We start from the raw sequence: 27069 nt of genomic DNA, 5'->3' as shown, positions 1-27069 counted from the left end.
TACATATATACCATGGAATATTACTCAGCATTCAAAAAAGATAAACACATGCAATTTGCAGCAACATGGATGGCACTGGAAGGGATCATGCTCAGCGAAATAAGCCAAAAAAAAAAAAAAATACCGGATGGTCTCACTCATAGCAGGAATCTAGAAAACTTAAATAAGGGACCAGGAAAATGAATATAAGAAAGTGAAAATCAAAATCAACAAAAAACTATGAACCAGAGACACTTTTTGGGGGGTGGGGGGCGGGAGGGGAAGGATTGGGGTCAGAATGGGGCGTTTGCAATTGTATGGGGGAATATAAAAATAAAATTTAATAAAAAAAAAAAAAAAAAAGAAAACATGCTGTCCTTCTATATGTGACTGGAGTTCTGTGAGTGTGATCTTAATTAATAAATTCATATTCTGTGTCTATTGGAGAATGCAGTCTTTAATTATTACAGTAATTAATATCAGAGATTCCAAAAAGGAGATGGTACTACATCAGTTTCTCCAATGTGTTTGTTGATTGACTGTCAGTGGAAACTGTCAGTGGAAACCAGAATACAAATGATAGCATCCTTAGCCTCACTAATGATCATATTACTGTTCTCTGACTTCTTACACCAAGGTGATGGCAAAGTATTGGTGACTTTCAGATAATCATATTCTTTCAGATACTGGGAAGTGCTGGGGTAAGAAGTTTGAAATCCTTCATAATTCAAAGAAGGAGTTCAGTTCCCTTCATAATCCCCTAGGATTTAAGCCATGGTGACTTTCACAGAAAAATATTCTTTTTTTATGGGTTAATTTTCATTAACTTTTTTTCATTCTTCTGATTTATTTTTTTTCATGATCATTATAAATAGGGATAGCATTATACATAGGCACGACACTAAAAATAGACATGCTGATTTGATTTTGTGCATGAGTTTCCCCCCACACTTAAATAAATTTAAGCATATATAATTTTATATTTGTTCGCTTCTCATATGGCACTATATTCTCACTAACTTTTTGAATAGTTGAAAGCATGCGATTCCGTGGAAGGATAGATAAAGTTTATTCAGCTGTCCCTTTATTAGCAGACATTTACCTTGATTTTAGTAGTAGTTATTAAGAATAAGACTTCAACTTTTTTTTACTTAAAATATTTTGTTCTAAATACCTCTCAAATAAGAGATAGCAATAAGTAGAAATATTTTATTGTAAGAAAATTAGATGCTCATAAATCATTACCTGATATATAAATTACAACAAAAGTAATGCTATTTTGGAAACATCATCCACTAAAATTAACCTCACATTAATTCACAAATAGCAGTAAACTAAACACAATCCATTATACTATTTATTGATAATACATAATGGATCATTAATATTCATTTTAATTTTAACGATGTATAGCGTAGATTAGTGGTTGAGAGCATTGCCTCTGGAACTAGAATGCTGATATTTTTAGCTTGGTCAAATAACTTTTAACCTTTTATTCTGTGTTAGCATTTCTTCACCTATAGAATATAATCTAAGGGACTTTAAAATATTAGGGAAAGATGTGCAGTAGGAATATGGGTGTGCTGCTAGGATTGGTGGCCTAATTAAGATCTAAGAATTGTTGCAAGTGGAAGAGTATGAGAGGTGGAGATCGGAGTGATGTGTTTCAAACAAAATTTCTGGAGCTGGTACAATAATTAAAATAACAAGATCAAGACTGTGATCAAGGTTTATATGGCTGAGGCGGTAGGGAAGAAAAAGAAGTTAGTGATGGTGAAATGGTTGAGGAAGAGGCAGGTTTTAAGTGATCCAAGTGGCTGTCATAAGCAGAAATGGGGAGTGAAGGACAGAATTCAATGTTAGATTCTCACTGAGTTTGGGCAGGGGTGGTGTGGTGACCAAACAGTTGAAAGAAGACAGGAGCACAGAGTAGTATGAAGTAGTATTAAGTGGTCAAACACAGAGGAAAGAGAATATGAAAATATAGGAAAAAGATTGCCACATGACTCCAGAGGCAGTGGTTAGAGTGATGCATCTACAAGCCAAGGAAGCCAAGCATTGCATCAAATACCAGCACCTTTGAAGAGGTAGGAAGGATTCCCCTCTCCAAGTTTCAGAGGGAGTGGCCTGGTTAACACCTTTCTTTCAGACATCCACTCTACAGAACTGTGAGACATTACATTCCTGTTGTTTTTACCTACCTAGTTTGTGCTGCTTTTTTTTATGGCAGCCCTAGCAAATGAATGCAGATTTTAGTATAAATTGCAAAGAAGTTGGGCTTTTTGTGGAAGGAAGGGAGGGTTGGAAGGAAGATCCAGATTTGGAAATCTGGATAGAGAGAGTAAGGCTATCTTACACTTGTAAGAATTAAATTAGTAGCTTAAGGCAGTAATTAGGACAAAATACTGAAATAATTTTTAAAGAGTCTTAAATAAGTTATTATAGTCCTACTTCTATTTTTTGACATTGTGAAAGTTAAGCTTATTTCCCTATATATAAAATAAAGCTCATGTTTCTTTTCCTGTCTACCTCATAGTGGTATTATTTGTAACAAGTGATTAAGACAAGTGCAGATGTAAGTTGGTATTGTCATAAAGTTGTTTAATATATACATACAGTCTTTTTTATGAGGGAAAAGAAATTTATTAAATATGTCAAAGAATTGAGTACTAACTTTAAAAATCCACACTGAAATATATATATATATATATATATATATGTATATATATTCCAGAGCTAAAGTTACCAACAAAATATATTGTACTTTCACTCAATTTTATAAGTGATTGTTAAATACTATATCCTAGGCACTATATGAAGTACTGTTGGAACTTACTAGAAAGATAAATGTATCTCCTAAATGAGCTTATGATAGCAGAATGGACAATGAGTCAAATTCACACAGAAAGTGATTCTAAATCAAGACAGAAAGTGAGAATATTCGGGGGCCCTTCCCTGGTGGTCTAGGGGTTAAGTCTCAGCCCTATCACTTCTGCATCTTGAGATTGCTCCCCTACCAGGGAATTAACCCACATATGGCACAGCAGACCTCTTCTGTTTCGCCTGTTATTCCCCCTAGTGGTGTATTTCAGTAGATCTGCCTGTTCTGCTCCCCACTCTGTCTCTGGGGATCCTTTCACCCTCCACTTGGGGCTAATGATTCACAATAATAACATCAGAATTAAAGTATTGTTATAGTCTCCTCCACTTTCACTCCAATCTCCCATAATTCAGGATTCAAAACATCGTTTTTGGTATCTCTTTCCTGGGACAGGTGAGGAGAGCTGTCCTGGCTAAATGTCCAGGTGAGATATAGGACAGGTGGTAAGTACAGGAACTGGCAAATTTAGAGTTAAGAGTCATGAATGTGGGGCTGTATACGCACAGCATTTTCTTTTTCTGCTGCCTTGCTAAAAACTTAGGGGGGATTGCAATTGTATGGGGAATATAAAAATAAAATTTATTAATTTAAAAATAAATAAATAAATAAATAAAAGTAAAACAAAAGGAAAAAAAAAAAAAACTTATGTCCATCCTTACAAAGATGTATCAGTTTCAGAAATAGTGAAACCAAGGGCATAAAAATGTAACTAGTTTCATTAAAGTCAGGAATGAATTGGAAACTAAAAACAATGAATATGAGCCCAGTTTTACATTGCTGTTTTTTCAGACATTAAAATACATGACATGAAAATGAGCAATCAAAGAAGTACAGAAGTGGGGAGTCTTTAAAGTGTTACATCATTGGGCCTCCGTGGTGACACAAGGGGTTAAGCACTATGAAGCAATTTGCAGCCTCTGCAGCACGAGTTCAATTCCTTGCCAGGGAGCTGAACACATGGCATGACAGACCTCTCCTGCCTCGCCCGCTGTTCCCCTCAGCAGTGTATTTCAGTTAGTCTGCCTGTTCTGTTCCCTACTCTGTCTCTGTGAATCCTCCCGCCCCCCCACATCTCTGACCTGTACCCTAGCTCTTGTATGCATAAATAAATAAATCTTAAAAAAAAATAAAGTGTTACTTCATTACCCCACACTGTATGCAGTCACAACATTTCTCAATAAGATGTTATATGTTCGATTCTTCAAGGAGTCCTTCAGTTGTTTAAATGAAGCAAGGTATGAATGGCTTGTTAATCCATGAGCCAGATGGCTGCAGTGGAGGGAGCTGATGAGATATCATCACTCACTTCTCAACATGGTGTCAACCGACCAGCTTTGCCCTTTCCCAGAGTTCTTTGACCTTTGACAGGACAGATTCTTTATTTGTTGGAGAAATTAGGAAAAAGAAATAGGTAACATGGACTGCAAGACTGGAATTCATTTTGGGATTCAATGTACTCTTTCTGTTTTCTTTTCCTTTAGTTTTTATACATTTAGACACATGTTATAAAATTTTGATTCTCTGGTCACCCTTGACAAAAGGACTTTTTTTTTCTTGCATTCTATTTTACAGCAATAATGATGCCATTGTCAAGACAATCAGGTCATATTTGAGGATTAAAGAAAAATGTAATTACAAAGGTTTGCTCTACAGATATATTAGTTTAACCTTTGCCCTTTTGGCATCTTTAGTACTGTACACTTTTAAATCAATTATGCGATAATGACAAATACCATGGGTACATATTGTGTAATTACAAATTACATTACAATGTTCAAAACAAAGTAATTTGTCTAGTTCTCAGTAAATCAGAAAATGAAATAAATCCAAAATATGTAATTAGTTTTTCAATGTTAAAGTAGTATACCTCCATAACAACTTATGGCTTAAAAATAACATTTGGTTTTGATAACTTATACTGAGTCAACTTTTCTGGGGGAATTAAATTATATTGGCCATCAATGTAAATTTTCATGTTATTATTCAAACTCAGCAGTGCCTTTTACTAGCCAAGGGAAATACTTTGGATTGATGTGGAACTCAACGTTCCTTGTTCCTTCCATTATTATTAAGATCTTGTCTTGCAATGTTATCATTGCCTTCCTGTCCAGTGAGTCATGTGGAATAATTTCTGAATTATCCCATTGCATTCATGAAAGCTATAAATGTAGTTTAATTTTTATTAGTTTAGTGAATGCATAAAATAAAATTAAAAATATATATCAAGAAGAGCTTCTAAGAAAAAGCAGTGATGTGCTTTACCATTCTTCCCAGTGATTTGCTGGTAAACAACTGATTTGACGGTTTGGGAAGGAGGCTACCAGAAGTTTGTAGTGTTTGCTGATTACCATGGAGAAAACATCCTAGATCACAGATTCTAAGCCCTACAAATTTGGAGTTGCCAAGATGTTAACTATCAGCTCTCCAGTATCCACTGGAGCTGGGTCCAGCACACCCATAATCTCCTGTCTTCCCCTAGTTCTTTTTCTATAGGAAAACACTTTCAGTTGTATCTGTTTTTAACTTGTTTACTATACATCTATCAAATTTAGACTTTTTTTTCTTTTTGTTTTTGACCTTTTGCCTAGCAGTTTTGAACAAATTTAGTTTTATAAAAGACAACACAAAAATTTAATTAAATTTTAAAGACACTAGATATTGGCCTCTGTGTGTTTCTCTAGTGTCCTTTTACCTAATTTAAATGACCAAGTAATGGGTTGAAAGTGAAAAATGATGCTTTGTAAGATAGTGCCAAAACAAGTTTTCTAAGGAATAATTTTAAAAGATATTGATTGTAAACATAATGCCATGTTAATAATAAAATTGATAACCAGAGGACATTTCTATAAACTTGCTCTTGTTAGATATTATTATGCTAGGGTAATATGTTTTATGATTTTGATTATGGTAGAAGTTCTGCTCTGAAACTGATCTATGAATTTTGAGAAATAGCACACACACATTTTAGAAGTTACGCATTGCTTCCTTCATTTTTGGTTTTAGGAAGTGTAAGTTTGGAGAAATAGCACACACACATTTTAGAAGTTAACCAGTACTTCCTCCATTTCTATTTTCAGGAAGGTTAAGTTTCATTTTAATTAAAACTTTTCTTGACTTTTCCAATAAAAATATGTATTTTATAATAAGTTTTAGAATTGAGGAAATCTGACATACTGCATTCTTTGTGATGTTATTAAACAAATTGTATCTAGCTCTTTAATTTCACTTCTTAATAAGTGCTACAAGAGATTCATTAATCATTTGGCCTTTGCTTCCTTACATCTTAACAAGTGTGTAAATAGCACAAGTGTTGCTCACAATCAATCCTGTTATGTAATTATATGGTAGCCTTGTTAATTTCCATCACAGAGTGCTCTGTTAAGTCAAATTATTTTCTATACCAGCAAAATAACTTTAATTATAGCCTGATATTTATCATCCTTGAGAAAAATGTGTGAATAATGTATTTGAATAAGTTTAAAAAAGACTTAGAGAAAGTACATGCACCTATACAGTGTTGGAAAGTGCCCTTTATGAAACACCTGGAAGTTATTCCAGTTACTTAGATTGGAAAGGAGAATTATAGCTGATTGTTTCCTAGTGGCTTAGGAAAAAAAAATAAAGGGTAAATAGTTCTGTTTATTATGCTCCTTTTATAAAATATTCTGTGAATAAGATAATAAAGAAATCTCACTAGAGGCTGAATGCAACTAATTTGATGAAATTATTACTCATTACACAGCAATGCAATTCTGCTTAAAATTTATTTTTAATGTGAATCTGTAAAATGACAGCTAAAATATAAGAAACTTTGTATTGAAAGTGATGGTGATAATTTACCCATCTGAGATGAAGACTATTTCAAGGGCAGTGGAAAACTTTTAATGCTTAAAGAATTATTTTAAGTGTAGGGATCATATAATCTTTCTGTAGACATAAAAGAATTCTAGCTTTACCCAATAAATCTAAAACACTAAACCTATTTCCTTCCCAGCTCCCCTCTGGTCATATTTTATTTTATTATTTATATCTATCTATCTATTTATTTATTTAACGGAGTACTATTGTTTTGCATCCTTGTCAATTTTTGGCAGTATAGGACTTCTGCCCTCAGGTGCGGTCACTGTAGTTCTCCCACCACCAAAGTACCCACAGTCCTCTACCATAGTCCATTCTGCTCTCCCTCCCCTTACCTCTGTTCTCATCACTCCCCCTTTGCCTTACCCTCTCTTCCTGGATGCCCTGATCTATCTCAGTTTTCAAGGGTTGATTTCGACCCTTTGTTTGGTTTCTCTATATTCCATCTATATGTGAAACCATCTGGCATTTATCTTTCTCCTTCTGCCTTATTTCACTTGGCTTAATCTCTTTCAGCTCCATCCATGTTGCTGCAAATGGTATGAGTTTATCTTTTCTGATCGCTGAATAGTATTCCATTGTGTATGTGTACCACATCGTCCTGATCCACTCATCTGTTTTACTGATTCTTGTTCTTGTTCTTTCTTTATGGCTTCTTTATCAGAAATGGTCTCAGATGCAATATATAATACTGAAGTTAAAAAATATTTGGTAGCCTCTTTATAGTAAAATTTTGTATGGATAGTTATATGTGAGATCAGGAGACTTGACTCTAATTTTGACTGTCTTAACCTGAGTTGTGTGTTTGCCTTACTAACTTGGTCTATAATGCAGGTCCTTAGAGGCTCTAAAATTCTATGGAGGTGTAATGCAATTCATCGTGATCCTCCTTTCTACTATGACCTATGCAAGGCGCTGCAGATACTGAGACACATTATAGTCAGTCATATTCAATAAGCTCAGAGTCTAGTGGGGCATACAGGCACATAAGCAGACCATTTTAGGCAGTGTGGATTTCATTTGGAATATGTGATCTAATAATGTATGTAAATTTTTTTTATAAATTGAAAGTGTTAACATATAATTTCTATTATAATGAAAGTAGTGTTACTTGGCATTTCTGAGTTGTAAACTGTATTTTTGGTACCAGAGCATCTGTGATTTCTTCATAATTAAGGAAAAATCTTAGCTTTTCTGATAAGATGTCTGGACTTAATTCAAGCTCAACAATTGAAAGGCACTGGAAACATGCTACATTTCACTGTCATTTTTTTTTTAGCCTATGTCATTTTTAAGATGACACCAATATTCACATGATGTGCCAAAAAGAATTGAGAGCATTTTTCTTAAGCTAGTTCTCTACCCCAACTTTTATTTTCTGTGGTTACCATTCCCTTTGAATCACAAGTTTTTGACATGGATGTACATTCATTTTTCTGTTTCTGTGCAGCCTCTATCCATTTTCATCAAATCTTGGTAGAGCTTCCTTACTGATATTTGAAAGATTTGCCTCTTTTCATTTAAACCAGTAGCATATAGCCTGTGTGTACCCAACAGTTCATTTGATGCTGTGGCTAAAAGGTAGATGATAGATTTTTAAGTCTGACTCAGTAAAACTGATTCCATTATTTACAAGGAACTTACAACAATCTTTGAGTTACATGTGCTGAAAATACGTAAGAAATTAAAATTATTGCTGGACATGGACAATGCACAGAGTAGTGATTAACAGTGTTGACTCTGAAGCTCCTATATGTGGGTTAGAATCTTTGTCACTTGCTGAGTAAGTTACTCAGCCTTCTCATGACTGTGTTTCATTGCTGTAACTGGCAACAGTAATGCTAATGCCATCATTAGTTGTGCTTGAAAAACACTTAAAAAGGTGCCTGTAAGCCTTCACTCAATATCAGCTATTAGAAACAGTTATCCAATGCAAAAACATTAGAAAATGTTAAATCTTTTTTTTTAATAAGAGACATTATAAAATTTTGAGAAAAAGGAACTAAACTGTATTCTCGTTTGAGTCAGTATATTCTCAGAGGTGGTGTACCTTGGGAGCACAGAAATATTATCTACCACAGCTTGGAAGGAGAGATTCCCACTTCCTTGGGAATGTGCATTGAAAGAAGAGAGTTGTGTGCAGTGGATGGTTATGGAAGGTTTCCAGAAAATAGTTTACAAAAGAACATTAGGTAAATTTTTTATTCACATCATGTCATACTGTAAAAAATTCATGTCAGTTAAAATGGAGAAACCTATTAGCAGTCAATCAATAGAGATTAAAATGAGTAATTTTTTTTCTGTGCTGGCACAACAGAATTTCCATTGATCATTTTTTGAAATGAGTAATTTTTGGTTTAGGATTTTTGACATCTTGATGGATTTCAAGAAAAATGCTAACTTATGCTGATGTGATTTCCCATTTGTCTTTTAAGTACATAAGCCAAATGCTTTTATTTTGATGTTTATATATACTCTGACTCTGAATATTTTTCCTTCTTGATTCTGCTAACAGAGCTTCCCACACCTAGTTGGTGACCAGAATCCCCTTGGGCACTATAAAAATGAGATTATGAGGCATATTTTAGAAAAAAAAGTAATGCAAGTGGCTTAAACAAGACAGTAATTTATTTCTTCCTCATGTAAGGAAGTCCAGAATATGTAGTACTGAGATTGCAGTACACTGTTCTTTCCAATGGGTCTCTATCTTTCCACTCAATATCCTCAAATCTGCCTCATTATTCAAGTTAGAATGTAGAGCCTCAAAAGGAATTCTCTTTGATGAGACTTCCCCAAAGACCACACTTCTTTTTTTTTAAAAAAAGATTTATTTATTTATGCATACAAGAACTGGTGCTATAGGCCAGAGGTGTCAGGGGTGAGAAAATTCACCAGAGACAGAGTGGGCAACAGAACAGGCAGATTTACTGAAGTACACTGCTAAGGGGAGCAACGGGCAAGGCAGGAGAGGTCTGTTGTGCCATGTGGGTCACCACCCTGGCCGGGGATTGAACACATGCTGCAGTGGCTGCAGATAGCTACATAGGTTGCATATTAACCCCTTCCGTCGCTAGGGGAGGCCCCAAAGACCACACTTCTAAGTATATATTATTGCCTGGCACTTAGTTGAATATAAAAATAAGTGGAGTAATCACTTCACTACCACTTGAGAACCTTCCTATATATATATATATATATATATATATATATATACACAAATATATATCTATATATTTGTTTTTTTCAAGATGCTTTGCACTGTTAAGCTGTATGGGAGATAGTCGCCATTAAAATATGGTATTTTCTCTACTTCAACTTTTTTAAAAGATTTATTTATTTGTGCATACAATAACTGGGGTGTAGGTCAGAGGTGCTGGGGTGAGAGATTCACCAGAGATAGAGTGGGGAACAGAACAGGAGGATACTCTACTGAAATACACTACTGAGGGGAGCAGTGGGCAAGACAGGAGAAGTCTGCTGTGCCCCATGGGTCAGCTCCCTGGGATTGAACTCTTGCTATAGTGGCTGGCAGTAGCTTGATAGCGCTATGTCTTTAACCCCTGCACCACCAGGGAGGCACTCATTCCACTTTTTAAAGTGGAGTGATAGGGAATGGATTTACATTGTGTTTCAAGAATCCCCAAGACCATTCCTTAGGCTCATTGATTCACTGGACATATTCACAAAATTCAAAATGTATTATCTTCATGGCTGTAGTTACTATAGTGAAAGATAGATTAAATCAATGAAGAGAAAAGTCACAGAGGTGAAAATCTGGAGAAAACTAGGTATGAGCTTCCATATGTCTTTTCAAGTGGCATTATGTGGGGCTTGGTTTAATTCCTCCAATGATATGAACATTTATGAAGGATTGCTAGCCAGGATGCTCCCTCAAGTCTTAGTGTCCAGGATTTTGGTTGGGCATTAGTCATATAGGTATACAGTACTGTGTTACTGACTTCAGTTACTCGAGTTCTTGACCACAAGAAAAGACCAGGTGTTCATCATGAATCATATTGTTAGCTTAAGCTCTATTCAAACTGGTATAACAAGGCCAAGGGTGTACAAAAACACCCTTCTCATACAGGGCACTGGTGGATAAGTATGAGTCACATGATACTTTTGGAAATAGTTTTATTTTTTTGGGGAGGAGGGGAATTTATAGAATTTGAGCAAATTAGCCTTCCTAAATTGACCACTTCCTACATACATTTCCACTTGAAACAACAAAAACAAGAGAATATATGAAACACTGGATTTTAAGATACTGTCTATTAGATAATTATAGGGTAAGGTAAAAGTATCAGTCTTTTCTGCCCTCCTGCCATTAGGACAGATGACAGAACCCTGTGGTCCTGAATGCATGCCTGATGGCGGGCACCTGGAGTAGGGTGTGGGCATAGGTAGATGGGATTCACCTGGGCTAAGACTGGGCTTTTTAAGGGTGGTGTCATGGGGACACCAGCAGAAGCAGAGAAGCAGAGAGAACCGTGAGGGGAGCGAAAGAAGCAGAAAAGAAGCACCACAAGAGAAGCAGAGAGAACACCAGAGAGCCCAGAAAGAGTGAAGACTTGCTGGGGCTGGGAGGCCTGCCAGCCTCCCCCCACCCCCACACCACCCCTGCCTGCTGTGTACCTGGTAAATCACAATAAAAGCCTGCAAAAGCCTCCGAGGGCTCTAGGACTCCTCCTTTACCTGGTCTGCTGGATCAGAAAACCTGCTAAGTGTCCTCCTGCCCTTAAAATAATGAAGAGTGAATGATCCCTAAGTGATGAAAAACTAACAAGCATACCTTCAATATATTCGCAGCTCAGGGTCATGAGTTTATAAGCCTCAGTTCAAGAAATGGGAACCCACACAAAGCCTGGCAGAGCCCCTCAGATGAGGAGATAAAACTGAGAGGCTGAGTAGAACATAGCAGCTAGAGTTTATAGAACAGACTAAAAGAGTAGAGAGCTGCTCAGAGAGAAACCAAGATATCTGCAGAGGGTATCCTGTGAGTATTCCACATTCAGCTCCTGAATGTGAGAAAAACAACCCAAGACTGGGTAAAGAACAATCTGAGAGAAGTAGAAGGAACAGTACCTGGCATTCACACTGATCTGGGAATAGTGCCTGCTCCCACTATCATGGAAAACTTCCATGATTCACAGAACATTGGGCACTCAGAAGATTTTTTGGAAATCAGTCTTAGACCAAATGCTGCTCAATTCCTACCTCAGAGTATGAAAAGCAAGCCCTTAAAGGATAACACTACTTCCATGTATCTTGACTTTGTCTTAGAACAAAGTTCAAGAATATGTATAGGTATACAGAAACATCCTGTACCCAGTAAGGTAAAATTCATGATAACTAGCATTCAGTGAAAGATTACTCAGTCTGAAAAGAGGTGGAAAAATATAACCAGAATGAGGATACAAATCATTGAATTGGGACAAACTCAAAGCTGATGTTAAATTAGCAAAGGACATTAAAAATTCTTATAACTGTATTCTATATATTCAAAAATTTAAGCAGAGACATAGAAGATTGACTGAAAACCAAATTGAACTTACAGAAATGGTACTAGATTGTTTAAGATGAAAGATACACTGGATGGGATTAAAAACATTAAAAATTATAGAAGAAAACATAATGAACCTGATGACATAGCAATGCTAACTAACCAGATGAAACAAGGAAAAAAGTATCAGTGAGCTGTAGGGCAATTTCAAGTGGTCTTATACATCTTTAAATGGAATCTTCCAAGAAGGGAAGAGGTGGAGCAGTGGGAAGACCAAAAAGCAATTGAAACATATATCATAGGTCCCAGAAGTCCAATGAAGCTCAAGCAGAAGAAATATGAAGAAAACTATACCAAAGCATATTATAATAAAATTGTTCAAAACCAGAGAAAATCTCCATCTGCCAAATGATAAAAAGGCACTGGAGGTACAGGAGAACAAAGATAAGGTAACTGTAAACATTTGGGAGCAATATACTTGAGAAGACAGCTTAATAATATTTTTGAAGTACTGGAAGAAAAAGCTCTCAACCTAGGATTCTATACCCTCAGAAGTTTTTTGTTCAAAAACCAGTGAAAAGTTTTTGTTCTTACACAAGCTGAAAGAATTTATCAGCTGTCAGGTCTGCACAGTAAGAATTATTACAGAAAGTCCTGTCCTTTAGACACGACAATGATACCAGGTGAAAATATGGATTTACACAAGGGAATACAAACTACAAAACTGGTCACTGAGTGACTGTATGGCTTTTGCTTATTTAAATTTCATTAAAAGGTAATTGACTGTTGAAGTAAAAATTATACAGTGTAGGGTTTATAACATATGAAAGTGAAATACAACATGGATAAATCTTGAAAACATTGTGGATAGTGAAAGAAATAAATTACAAAAGACATTATACTGTGTGATTTATTGTATGATATGTTTGGAACAGGCAAATCCATAACAAAGAAACAAAAAATAACCAGTTAAAAATGGCAAAGTACCCAAATAGACATTTCTCAGGAGACTACATAAAAATGGCCAACAGGTATATGAAAATATGTTTAGCATCTTTAATCATTAATGAGATGCAAATCAAAACCATGATATATCAACTCACATTTATTAGAATGGCCATCCTCAAAAAAAAGTAAAAGATAACTGCTGGAAAAAGGGGAAATCTTGTACATTATTCGTGGGAATTATAGAAAATAGTAAGGGGTACCTCAAAAATTAAAAAAAAAAAATAAAAAATTAAAAAATATGACTAGCAATCCCACTTCTATCCATAGGATAGAAGCAAATATTAGCATTTTCATGTTAATTGCAACACTATTTGTGGTGGCCAATTGTCCATTCTGGATGAATGGATAAACGAATATGACATTATGGAAGAAAATGGAGGACATTTTGTTAAGACCCAGAAAGACAAATATGTATTATTTCACTTGTATATGGAATCTGAAGAGGTCAAAATCATAGAAGAAAAAGTGGAATGGTGATTTCCAGGGAATACATGGTGGGGAAATTCACAGATGTTGGTCAAAGTATAAAGCTTCATATGCAGGGTGAAAAGCTCTGGAGATATAATATATTCATGGTGACTATAGTTGCTACTGTTTTATACTTGAAATGTCTGAGAAGAGATCTTAAATGTTCTTCCCATGCACACAAAAAAAAAGTATATGAGATGCTGGATATATTAGTTAGCTTTTTTGTGGTAATCATTTCATGATGTATATGTATATCAAAACATCATGTATACCTTAAATATATACAGTTTTTATTTATCAATTATACCTCAGTAAGGAAGGCTGGGAAAAAATAGACAAATCTATAGAGTCAAAAAGTAGATTAATGTTAGTCTAAAGCTGGGGATTTGGGAGAAATGGGAAATGCTAATGGGTATAGATTTTTTTTTAGGGAGAATTGATGAAATGTTCTAAAGTTGATTAGGATGATGGTTGCATGACTCTCTGAATATACTAAAAGCCATCAAATTGTGCACTTTAAATGGGTAAATTTTGTATAGGCAGGTTATACCTCAATAAAGCTATTATAAAAATTAGTTTACTTGAAAAAAAGTCCCTACATATGAAAAAAGGCTAACTGTGTGATATGAATAACAAAATGAATAACACATGTTCATCATCAGAGACTTGATGGGAACATTTCTGATTGTGATAGGAGCAAAATTTATTTGCACTGATTGACTTATTTGGGTTGCTGAATACTTCTTCCTTAAATTGGCCATATGCATGCATTTCTCAGTGAAGTATTCATGCCCTGTCCTTATTTATCTAATAGCATTTTCTTATTAATTTTTTGTGAGCTTTATATATATATATATATGAGATTAACGCTTTGTCATTTATTTGATAAAGTTGATAGCTATAGATTCACTGTGTGCTTACAATACAATTGCTGAATTAGTATGGAAAATACAATTTCAATATCTAAAGTTTATTCTGACTCTAATGTACTAAGATCTAATAGTCCCAAAGAAGAGTAAGGAGTTAATTTATTAATTGCTGGGAGGAAACCAGTTTAGGTTAAGTAGTGTTTGTTTATAACCAAGACTAGTAGAAGAGGCATCAAGTCTTTATATTTTATTTAGGCTTAAATTTAAGTAATTTAAAGTGAGATATTTATGACCCAGAGTTGTAATTGTTAGGCCATGTTCATTAAAGAATTGAAATATCTAGATCTGACTTCATACTGCATAGTTTCCAATAGCTAAACCTACTTTTAAGATGGAGACCATTTTCTACAGGCATTATTTAAAAACATAATATATCACTTATTAATTAAGAGAAGAAAAGTGACAAGTAGCAATTATATATATGAATTTTGTATTTTTTGAAAATATTTGTTTAATACATAAAATTATATCTTTTTAATAGAATGACCTTATTTCAGGCAATATTGCCATGTTCTTTAAAAAATTTCCCATGATACTAAGAGTCTTTCTCCATAACAGTAAATATCATTTTAAACATGATTTTTATAGTTACAGTTGACCCTTGAACAACCTGGGCTTGACTAAATCGGGTGTGTTCTGTGTGGTAAGGCCATAGATACAGCAGGGGTTTGAATTGCACGGGTCAACTTGTGGATTGTTTTCAACTCCATTTCCTCCTCTTCAGCCACTCAATGTGAAGATAATGAGAATGAGGACTTTTATAATGATCCTTTTATGAATTTCTTAATAATATTTTCTTTTCACTGGCTTATTTTATTGTATGGATACAGTATGTAATACATATATAAAATATGTGTTTTGTTCAACTGTTTAAATTAGTGGTATGACTGATGGTCAACAGCCAGCAATTAGCAGTTATGTTTTGGGGAGTCAAAGTTATACTCAAACTTTCATGGAGGCTGGAAACCCTGATTCCTACATTGTTCAAAGTTCACTGTATGTATTACTCTACTGTAGGCATATAATAGTTTAATTTTTCCTGTCATTGATTTAGGTGCCTTCCAGCTATTTATTATTGTACATAAATCATATTTTATGTTAAGATTTTTTAAAGGATCTCCTTTTTAATGATTACAATAGAAACATCAAAGAAAAATAAAGAAAAAAAACACATCCTTCAAATCTGACTTTTCCAACACTCATCTTCTGGGCTCACATAGCAGTATGCATAACTCTGTGTACATTGTTTAATGCTTTTATTTTTCACATGTATTTCTTCTAGTAGTGTGCAACTTCTTTTCTTGTTGGAACCATGTCTTTTAATATGTTGAAAGTGAGTTGTGTAAGTAAAATGCAAAAATTTGACCCTAGCGTATGTTAAGAACAGATAACAAGAAATATGTTTTTTCTTGTCAGAATTTGTTGCTGATGTTATGTTACCACAGATTGCAAAGTTCAGTTCAACGTGTTTCATTGCAGCTTCAGCAAGAGAGTTGCATGATTAAACCTTGAACGAAAGTAAGGGAACACTAACCTCCCTTTTTGGATTAGTTAATGATTATATGGCCTGAAATCTTTGTAACGGCTGACAAGTACCGAATAGTGTTCCATTTGTCCTCTGCAGTAGAGTGAACACTAAAAAGAAAACAGAATTTTGTTTCACCAGCATGAAAGTGCTATTCTCACTGGAAGTTATTTGCTGTTTTGCTAAAGAATTTTTCTCATTAACAATTTTCTTTGTTGTGTACTTTCACTAATGAAATGTAATACTTCATTTTGAGGACAGGAGGATGTATAAAATCTGTTCTTGCTTTTAAGGGTTTTACTACCAGTTTGATGGAGAGGACATACATATCAATAATTACTGATATCAAAACCTATTGTGTCAATGAATGACAGTAGCAGTAGGTTTTCTAGAAGTACATGGGTATAATTTAGCATGCAGGGATGGTTCTTCCTATCTGTTGGAGGAAATGTTTCTAGTTAGAATTTAAAGAAAAGTTAGCACTAAAATTGATATGACATGACTACATCCTAGATATACAGGCAGTGATGAGGCAGAAGTATGGAAGTTGGATTGACTAAACAACAAATAGGTAGGAGTAGAGATAGGTTGGAATAATAGACAGGTACCAGATTGAATAGTAAGATGATGCTTTTTATTAGTATTATCCTTATAAAGGAGAGTCATTTAAAGATGTGTGTCTGAAAGAGAGAGCGAGCGAGAGAAAGAGCAAGCTGGCACACACATTTATATGTAGGTTCATATGTATGCATGAGTGATATTTGTCATATAAGAGAGAACTTCAAACTTAAGGTGACTAATTCAATTAGGAGAGCGTTAATTCAATATTAAGTTTCAAGCATACTGCAGTAAGGATCTGCAGTAGTTTGGAGAAAAAGGAAATACAAAAGATAGGCCAAATGTGACTAATGGTGACTAACTTTGTAAGGGTTTAAAGAAAAAAAAAATAGTGGGAATGGCTACAATATGAAGTCTGAATTTTACTAGAGAAGTGGTGGTATTATTGACAGAAGTCTTGTGGAATTAAAAGTTGGGAGGAATAAGGTAATGCATTGTTTTTTGATGTGAAGAAATCAAAACAATGATGGAACATGCAAGTGGGGTATTAAGCATCTAGTGAAGTGGAAGACTGTAGATCAAGGCAGAAATCTGAGGGTTTGGAAAAGCAGATATAAAAGTCAGCTGCAGAAAAGTCATCAGTGGAGGGGCAGGCTGCAGTCATTTAGTCAAAAGGGGAAATGAAATTCTCAACAGTAAAGATAGTGTATAGAAAAAAAAGTGTTCATGTCATTATGTTAAGGGAACCAAAGCAGATGAGTTTCTGCATAATAGGACACATCAACTGTGGTGAATACTACATAAAATTCAAGGAGAGTTGAAAAGGTTGACTCATAACATAATAATTTTTTTTTCAAATGTTGCATTTTCCTGATTTTGAATATTCCAATCCTCCAGCTCATAGACTCCCTGCACAGCAGTGTTATTCTTCTTAAGAGAAAAATTGTCTTAAGACAATTCTTTCAATTAATAAAATTCCAAAATTGGTAAGTCAGTATTTGTCATTTTAGTTCTTATTCCTAATATTCAGCTGGTAGCTTATGTATGTTTCCATTAACTGTTAACCACATAGATGAAGAGCAACTAGTCAATCTTTGACTTATTACAATTTCATGAAACTGAAAATTTTGCTACTTGCTTAGTGTATTCAATTTTTTAAAAATCTGATCTAAATAACCTTTGGTTTTGATTCCATTTCCCTTCAAGTCTTTTTTTTTTTTCCAGCTTTTTTTTTTTCTTTGTTGGCCAGGATTACGTTATTTTTAGCATGCTGTGTGCACTTAGCCTCTCTTGAACTGAAATGACCCTTGGATTTTTAAACACCACTGTTTGGTAAATGATTGCATCTTACACACAAATGTTAATAGATTAAGGGTAAATCATAGTTCCTTTCATATTAGTTAAAAAAGGTCTTTAAGTTCAAGTTTGCTTTGAGGCCAAATTCTGTTAACCAGATTTTGATATAAAATGACTATTTTTCTGATATGAAAAAAGCATAAATTCTGCAATATAAATTTTCTTAATTATCCAGTGAGCTGGTGAACTTTTTTGCAATGTAATAATCTTCATTAATTCTCTCCCTTCATAATTTTTGTTGAAGCCTGAACCTGGCTAAAGAAAAAAGTGCATTAAAAGAGATTAGAAAAATGTGAGAGTCTGTGAGCAGGACTTGTTACCATGGGTTTTCAAGGTTGTTTTTATCTCACATATGGGCCTGGGATATGAAAATCTCTTCTCTTCTGCTCAACCCAACAGAAGACTGAGTATATTAATTCTGACTTTTCCAAGACATGCTAAGACAAGCAACTTTGTAAATTTCTAAGATACTTAAACTCACCCTACACTATGACTAATGATAAACATGTAGAAAGGTGGGATAATTAACTAAGACTGGGGCTTGTGAACTTGAGGCTGTGACTTTTAAGCAAGTAAATACTGAAAATTTCAGTACTCCATTGATCAGCATTTGTTAGATTGTTGCCTGAGCCAAGCATTAAATACTTACCAAAGCATTAATCAATAATTAATTCTGTTGTATTGAGTTAAAAAATGGCAGCACAGTACAGTGTTTTATTAAAACAAGGTATTTATACCCAACTACAAAAAAAAAAAAATGAGAAAAGCATGGTGTTTATTGTTTCCAATACCTGATAAAATGCAAAGTAGAAGACAACTTTCAGAGGATTCAGGATAAGACAGCAAAGACTAAGTTTTAGAATAATTTAAATAAAACAAAATTTAATTCATTTGTTCAGCCTGTCTACCTAAGCTGTCAGTGTAGGTGTTAGCATTTTAATGGCATAGCCTTATAGTAAGTGATGCCTAGTGCTGAAGAGAGAACATTTGTAATTTAAAATGCAAAGGGTGAAGGAAGCTTAATGGTGCATTATGTTTGGATAATCAATATCGTGATGGAAAGCAGCCACATTTTAGAAAGAGGAGATGTAGGCTAAGTAGCTTCCTGCATTGAAATTCAAGTTCTTAAAAAAAAATAATGCACTTCCAATAGTTTTGGACTAACACTTCGTGCTTTTATTTGTGTACGAGGGCCTGTGATTATAGTCAATATAGGCTACTGTTTGTGTTTTCTGTGGTACAGAGATGCTCAGATACAGAATTTTAGTGTTATGTTGTGGCATTCCAAACCCTTTCCAGAATAGTATTGACAAGCAATACAGTGACAACACGTAATTCTGATTTGATCTCATATTTGCTTGACTTTGTATCATATTCTATCATTTCTTAAACTAGATAAAATTAGTGCCGTAAATGTTATCAAATTCTATTTTTCTGCCTCAGGATTCACCAGTGTACATTTTTATTGTCTTACTGAAAATGATTGGGAAAGCCAAAGGTCAATTTTTGGCATGAGGAAAAAAATCTCCCTCTATAAGTAATTTGCCCTATATCTGAAAGGGTTAACAGGCCTCTTAAAGTGCTCAATTTATCCAGAGAAGGGACCCGGTGACCCTGTAAGGACCCAGCTTTGGTCATTTCTTAGGAAGAATGCAATTTAGAACTCTCTTGTATTATTCTGCCAGCTGCTTAGTTATTGATGATATTGACTTTTAGTTTTGAAAAGTCTTGCTTTGGAAAATTGTTTTTAACAGCTTTCAACCACTCATGTCCTGTATTTTTATTTTATATCACTTTTCATTTGGGATATTATTAAGTCAAATCCTTGGTAACCATTCTCCACAATCCAATTTATTTTTACCCAAGATCCATTGAATTCTACTCACTGCCTTTTTGCAAAAGGTTAACCCAATATTTCATGTTATGTTATACTTTCTACTTACGCTATGTAAAAGAAAAGTTACTGTGATAAGCAGCCAATAAATTGCATTCAGAAATTTTATTCTCAAAAGTTATATTACTATGCCGACATAGATAAACATAATCATTTGTCACAATATGGATTGTGGAAGTAAAAACTAAAATAAAAACAGCCATTTTTCTTGTACGTTACTCAGTTTTTTGGCTTTTTTTCTTTAAATATTGGCCACAGTAGATACTTTGAAAAATGTCATCTGTTTATTTTTCAGTCTGAATTAACATATGAATTAATAATGGTTTAAGTTGAATAACTAGAAAGCAAAAAACTGCATTTATTTTATAAGAAAATGTTTTCATTTTTTGGTATAAAATGGTATTATATATATTTTCTAATATTGACTCTTGTTAATGACTTGCTTTGACATTAGTTCCTCTTAAGGAATAAACCTTTTAAAACTTAACTTTATTGTGTGTTTGTTGTCTTGAAGACACAGATATCTAAGTTGATCTATTGAAGAAATACCATGTGTTATATATAAAAATGACTAAAAATAAACCTCATTTTTATTGGCCTAATAGAAAAAGTCCCAGTAATGTTTATTTGAGTGAATACACTATGCCAGTGAAATACACTGAATGTAGAATTTAGTGGTTATTTATTTTTGAGATGCAATTCATATAGCCCACAGTTCACCCATATAAAATATAGAATTTAAATGCTTTTTGTCTATTCATGGAATTGTGTCATCATCATCACAATCAATTTTCATCACTCTCAAAAGAAACAATATACACTTTCACAGTCACTTTCCATTTCCCCTAATCTACTTTCTGTCTCTATAGATTTGCCCATTGTGGATATTTATGTAAATAAGGTCATGCATTGTGTTATTTGGTAACTGGCTTCTCTTAGTTAATGTGATGTTTACTGTGTTCATCTATGTTGTATGCGAATTTCCCAAATTTGTTTCTATTGTAACTCATTCTATTCAGTTGTGATGGAAACTACCCTGCATGGTTTGATTTTGATCTTTTTAAATTCATTGAGGCTTGCTCTGTGGCCAAGCATCAAGTGTATGAAAAACACCCTAGAAAGAGTTTTTTGTACACTTGAGAAGAATTTGTTTTCTGCTTTGTTGGTAGAGTATTCTAGTGTAACTCTTTTAATGTAAGCTGAGGTAACTAATTGAGGAGGCATGTTGTTGGTTCATTCAGTTTATTTCTTATTTTATGTTATTTCCTAAAAATAGTTTCGTCCTTTTCACTTTTTCCATATTAATGTTTGTTTTGTCAGCATTTTCCCATGCTGGATTCCTTTTTTCCTAAACAAATGCAGGATTTTCTCACTTATTTTCCTTCAACACCATTTTGGTAATTTTGGATCATTTTTCCAGTTTGTTTAGATCACATGTAATCTTGTTTTTCTCTCATGTATAATAAGGGTATACACTCCTAGTTAAATCATTCTTTGCTGCCACTATGCGTAATCTTAAAATAAAAAATTGAATATTTTTAATGTCAATCTATGTTTATATATTGTTTTTGTACTGTTTTTAGAGTATCCTGGCTTTAAATCCTCAAACACAAACTCATGCAACTCTGCGTTCCACTTCGGCCAAGAAAATAGACAAGAAACATTGGAAAAGGAATCCTGATAAGAACTGCTTTGTAAGTACCACTAACTTATGATTTCATGCTGAAGAATATCTTATTCCACACATTGTAAGATAAGATTTTTCATGTACTTAAAAATACAACTAACTATGCATAATGTGTAGCTGTATTTTTCTTATTTTAAATATTTTATACTTGAATAATCTCAAAAGTGTGCCTGATTTTACTGCTTTGAATATCTATGGAAGTAGTTAAAATTATATAAAATTAGTGCAGGGCCTCCCCGGTGGTGCAGTGGTTGAGTGCTGGGTTGCAAAGCTGCCCGCAGCCTCTGCAGAGCTGGTTTGATCCCCGGCCCCTGGCTTGGGTTCCTGGCTATTCTGTTCCCCGTCCTGGCTCTGGTGAATTCTCTCACCCTCCCATGCTTCTGACTGTCCCCAGTGCTTGTATAAACAAACAAACAAACAAATAAATAAATCTTAAAAAAATATGTAAAATTAGTTCAGAGGCAAAATTGCTCTTTTTAAACATGTATGAAATTTCTCTTAAAATTATTTTATATGATGATGTAGTTTTGTGACAGAAGAGTTTCCGTATTACAGATATAATACAACTAAAGAAGGGATTATACAGACTGCTTGCAGATATATTTTTTTGGAACATATGAACAGTTAGATGTGCATCTGATATTTTCACATATGTGGGAACAAAACACTGTATCTCTGAGATTGTTGCTTGTTAGAACCTTATTTATCCAGGCTTATGTGGTCACTGCAGAGCTTGGACTGTGAGGCCATGGATGGGGATTAGGTGTAACCTTTAAGGCAATATTCAAATTACTGTTTTAAGGGGATATAAATCTTTAGATTTGGAAAGTAATTTCCTTTATACCTGATTTGCCAACATTAATTGCCCCCAAATTACTTCATTAGTAAATTAATAATATTAGCTTGTTCAATACTAGCTCTTTTGGTTCTTTGGGTATGCTGTGTACTGTTATGTATAATTTCAGTTTTTTTTAAAATATATATATATATATATATACACATACTTAAGATATATATATACACACACACATATATACACACATACTTAAGATACACACACACACACACACACATATATATATATATACACACACACACATACTTCTTTCAGTCTTCCTACATATGAACTCTTAGAGAATGGGAATTGAGGCTGTGTATGCATGGGCATATCTGTATCTGATTTTTTTTGTCACTAGCTATCTACAGCAGAGATTTTTGAGTGAAAAATGAAATAGAAAGACACAATATGAATTGAGATGCTCGTTCAACCACCTAATTACAGACCTGGATTTGGAATTTAGTTTCCTTGTTCCAGTTCTGTGAGCTTTGCTTTCTACCATGACCTTTCTAATAGATGTCTCTGGAAGGACAGTAATATTGTCCAAATTAGATCAAGGAAGAGATCCTGTATGATGAAGTGAACAATTGAATGGCACTAAAGGAAGAATCTTGTAATTTTCAAATTTAAAAAGCTCTTGAAGATTCTCAAGTCTAAATCTCTCATTTTAAAAGTTTGAGAACTATCTTCCAAATAAATTTTCTAAGATTTCATTCACACATTTTTAAATTATTGACATACAGTGTTTTATATGGTAGTTGTTGTTGATATTATTACTTTATGAAATAAACATTTTTATTCCATAATCTTATCCTATAATTGAGGATGTTACTTTACTTTTTTTTTTTTTTTGGTATTGAAATGATGCAGTGTAATACGCTTTCCCCATTCAGTAAATATTGTCACAAATTCCTAGAAAAGCAATTTTACATTCTCTTTAACAACATTCTAACAATTAATACTTTGTTGTTTGCCATAACAAAATACTGTAGACTTAGGGTGGTCTGAAGAACAGGGATTTGTTTTCTTTGTTGGTTATTCTTCATATTCTCACTCCTAAATATCAGAATGCCCAAAACTATTCAGATCTCTTTCTCTTTCCTCACTTGAACTTCTCTGGAAAGATGACTCCTGCATATTTATGTTTTGCCCTGACCACTTCTTTAAATGCTGCACCTCTATAACCAGGCATCTTCACTTAGATGTTTAACAGGAATCTCCAACTTAACATGTTCCAAGTCCAAATTATATGTTACCTCCAAAATGTGTTCATCTGTCTTTTCACTTTAGAGAAAAATATTAGTCCTACATTTCATATTTTATCTCAACTTTTGTTGAGATAAAGAGGAGGGGTGGGAGCAGTCCTCAAATGTATCCAGCATCAGTTATTCTTCATTACCTCCACCACTACCAACCTTTCTAAGCCATCACCATCGTCTGTCATTTGGATTATTTCAATTGCCTTAAAGCAGGTTTCCATACTTATACTCATTTCCTGGTAATCTCTTCTTAGTAATATAGCTAAAGAATAATTTTAAATTTCCTGTGCTCAGATTTTTCTGTGGTTTTCCAGCTCACTTGGAGTTTGCACAATTTCTGTTATACAATTGTCACCTCAGCAAGACCTTCTGTAGCCGCTCTATTTAAAACTCCAACCTGTTCTCCACCTACCTCTCCTTAGACTTCCTTGCTTAATTTTTCTTCATAGCACTTATCATTGATATGTTCTGTTTTTCATGCATTGATTTGTTTATTGTCAATCTTTTTTTCTCCGTGGGATATAGTCTAGGAATGAAGGTTTTTTTTTTTTTTAATCATGTTTCATAAGCTGTGTCTCCAGCATATAATTGGTGTCACTGAGTATGTTGAATGAATGCTTGAGTGAATAAGACCCTTCTTTTACATTTTCTTTAAATACTAGACATAAACATAGCATTTTTTTTTTGTTTATTTAGTGTTACACAGTTCCCTTGCAATGCTTTTATTTCAATTCAGAGGATGCAAAATACCTTGCATATTGTTTTTGATTTTGACCATGATGCAAAGGTCACACAGATTTGTTGTCACATAAATTTGTTTCCCCCTTTTATTGATTATAAATTGCTATGCTGAAAATATTAAAAGATTTATATAAACTCATAACAATTACTTGGTGTTATAGCCAGATCTGGATTTCTGATCATCTGGATCCACTGTGTCCTTATGGGTTCATCTCCTGGCCTCCTTAGAAAAGATAAATAAGATTATGAGAGAATAGAGACATCAGAGTTAAGGAAAATGTTGATTATAATGGTTGTCAGATTTGTAACTAGTAATCTTACATTATTTCTGAAGACAAAGTGTTACATTTTCAGCCAATTTTTTTATAAAGGTTTTATTGATTGATTGACTTTTTAACTATTTTGCTTTGACTTCAGAAATTTATGTATTTACTTGATTCAGATAAACGGTGCCTTAAACTCATTGCATTATCTGTATCTGGGATGTGGACTGTGGTTTTTTTTGAAGCCCCAGAGAAAAAGATTTTCATGAACCACTGTGTAGTTCTTGCTCCCTATTGAACTTCTTTCGTTCTTTCCTCTTTGGTCCTTGACACGTTATATTTCAGGAACGGTATTGAATGATACTCAAAGATGAATGAAATCTGCAAGATAAACCATTTGATATGTCTATTAAAATTCAAATTTGGTGTAACTAAATGAATTATAGGCTTTTTGGAAAATAAGTATCTGTTTGACCTATAGAAGTGCCCTAAGAATGGTAAAATGGTAATTCTGAATTTTTTTACCCAGAAATTCCTTCCCTTGGCAGTTTAATGCCATTCTATTACTAATTGGAAATTCTGAATTCAGTAGGGGATTTAAACTGGCAAATGTGTTTATACTGGTTAATGAAGCACGAAGCAGTTATTTCCAGTATCTTTTAGGCAGGTGTTCCATAACTGCTGTTTATTTTTTCCATTTTTGAAAATGTTGAAATGTCCTAATTACATAAATATTTTACACTCATTTTCCATTAGTCATTTTTGAGGACCAGAAAATGTTACAAATCAGGAAATTTAACCAGAGTGAAAATAAAAAGCAGAGGCAATTAAACACAGCCAATTATTAGACATATTTGTAAGAATTTCTGCTAGGAAGTGAAAGAAATATGACTTGGGAGTTGACTTTATAGGTGTATGTAATTGTTTATAGGATAAGTTGAGAGAATAAGGCCTTCATTTGGGGGTCTTTTGAGGTTCGTGTGCTTGTCGCCATCCTATTCAGTTATAAAAGTTGCAGCTGTGTAAAGGAATCAGGAATGGTCATGAAGAGTTTCGTATCATCAGAACATATGGGGGTAATTTAAAGCTTGGTGGTAAAATTACCCAGCAAGAGCAGGCAGAGTGTAAAATGAGTGAAAGAGGTGAGGAGCACAAAAGATGCAGTAATCAAACACAAAAATCTCTGAAATGTGTATATAGGGAAACACATTTTTCCTTTTGCTTCAGGCTCCAATTTAGCTCGCATTAGCACTGGACACAGCATGGTAAGGTTCGGAAGAGATGAGAATTTAGTTGAATAGCACTATAAGGAGAGAGGTAAGAACTATAAGAGCACATAGCAAGAGAGTTCTATAAAGAAGGAGAGGCCAAAATGTTTTATATTTCCTTTACTATATGACTTATTGTCTTCCAAATGTGTGTTGTTTTTTTTTTTTTTTGTACTTTGGAAATTATCATTATAGTTTTCCTTTTATACTGGATCTATTTTACCTTCTCAAGTTTACATGATTATTAAGGAATAAAATCCATGTAGTAATAGTTTTCACTCAATCTCTTTCAGAAAGAGAATTTGGATTTATAACATTAATGATTTTCAACCATTTTCCATCCAATAGTTCTCAAATAAGGTCTGGTGGGGCTAGGGATAGAGGGCATAGTAAGTTTCTATTTGAAGTAGGAGTGACTATAGAAAAGAGGGTGAGGACAGGCAAGGCCATTGGGACTCCATGCTGGAAAGCTGGAATGGTGCTTGCTGGACCCTGTGAGCCAGTGCCTCCTGGCATTTTGTGCCATAGGCCTTTTACTTACCCTGCGATTGGCCCTGAAACCACCTGTCAATCAAAGAGGTTCCACCAGCCAGATTTAATACTTAGGAATGTTCCCCATGAACCTTTAAATTTATTGATTACCAAACTACAGTAGAGACTCAGATGGTTTTGCATGGCATAGGTGACCCCAGATCTGCTGGCTGGCTAACTGGGTGGGCTTTCCTGTTTATTATATTAACTTCCCACTAATTTGATGGCACATGATGTATTGCTGGAACTTTTGAGTCATTAATCTGCTATAGCTTACTGTTTATATTTTCAGAACAATTGTCCTGCTGTATGTATTAAGAACATTTTAATCAATTAGAAAAAAACTGTTTTTTAAATAAGTATTTTGAAATTATCTTATTGGAGAGTCTCTCTTCCATACTTCTAACAAATGTTAAAAGTTATCACTATATGACTTCTGCTAGGTGTATGTGTGTTAGGACAGATATCAACTTGAAGAAACTATTTAACTCTTCTAAGGAAGTGCAGATTTAAATATTCAGCA

The 27069-nt window shown here is 34.1% G+C and overlaps 1 protein-coding gene across 1 annotated transcript in view; it reads left to right on the top strand.

The window, feature by feature from the left end:
* Positions 1-27069, top strand: part of DPYD (dihydropyrimidine dehydrogenase) — a 743206-nt gene that overhangs the window by 8956 nt on the left and 707181 nt on the right. The window contains exon 2 of the mRNA XM_037498291.2: positions 21543-21653. Within this exon, the coding sequence (XP_037354188.1) occupies positions 21543-21653 (111 nt within the window). The remainder of the gene's footprint in view (positions 1-21542; positions 21654-27069) is intronic.

Source organism: Talpa occidentalis, unplaced genomic scaffold (genome assembly GCF_014898055.3).
Source record: "Talpa occidentalis isolate TD23 unplaced genomic scaffold, MPIMG_talOcc4v2.1 talOcc4.9, whole genome shotgun sequence".
Taxonomy (NCBI): Eukaryota; Metazoa; Chordata; class Mammalia; order Eulipotyphla; family Talpidae; genus Talpa; species Talpa occidentalis.
This window is presented reverse-complemented; position numbering and strand designations above follow the sequence as displayed.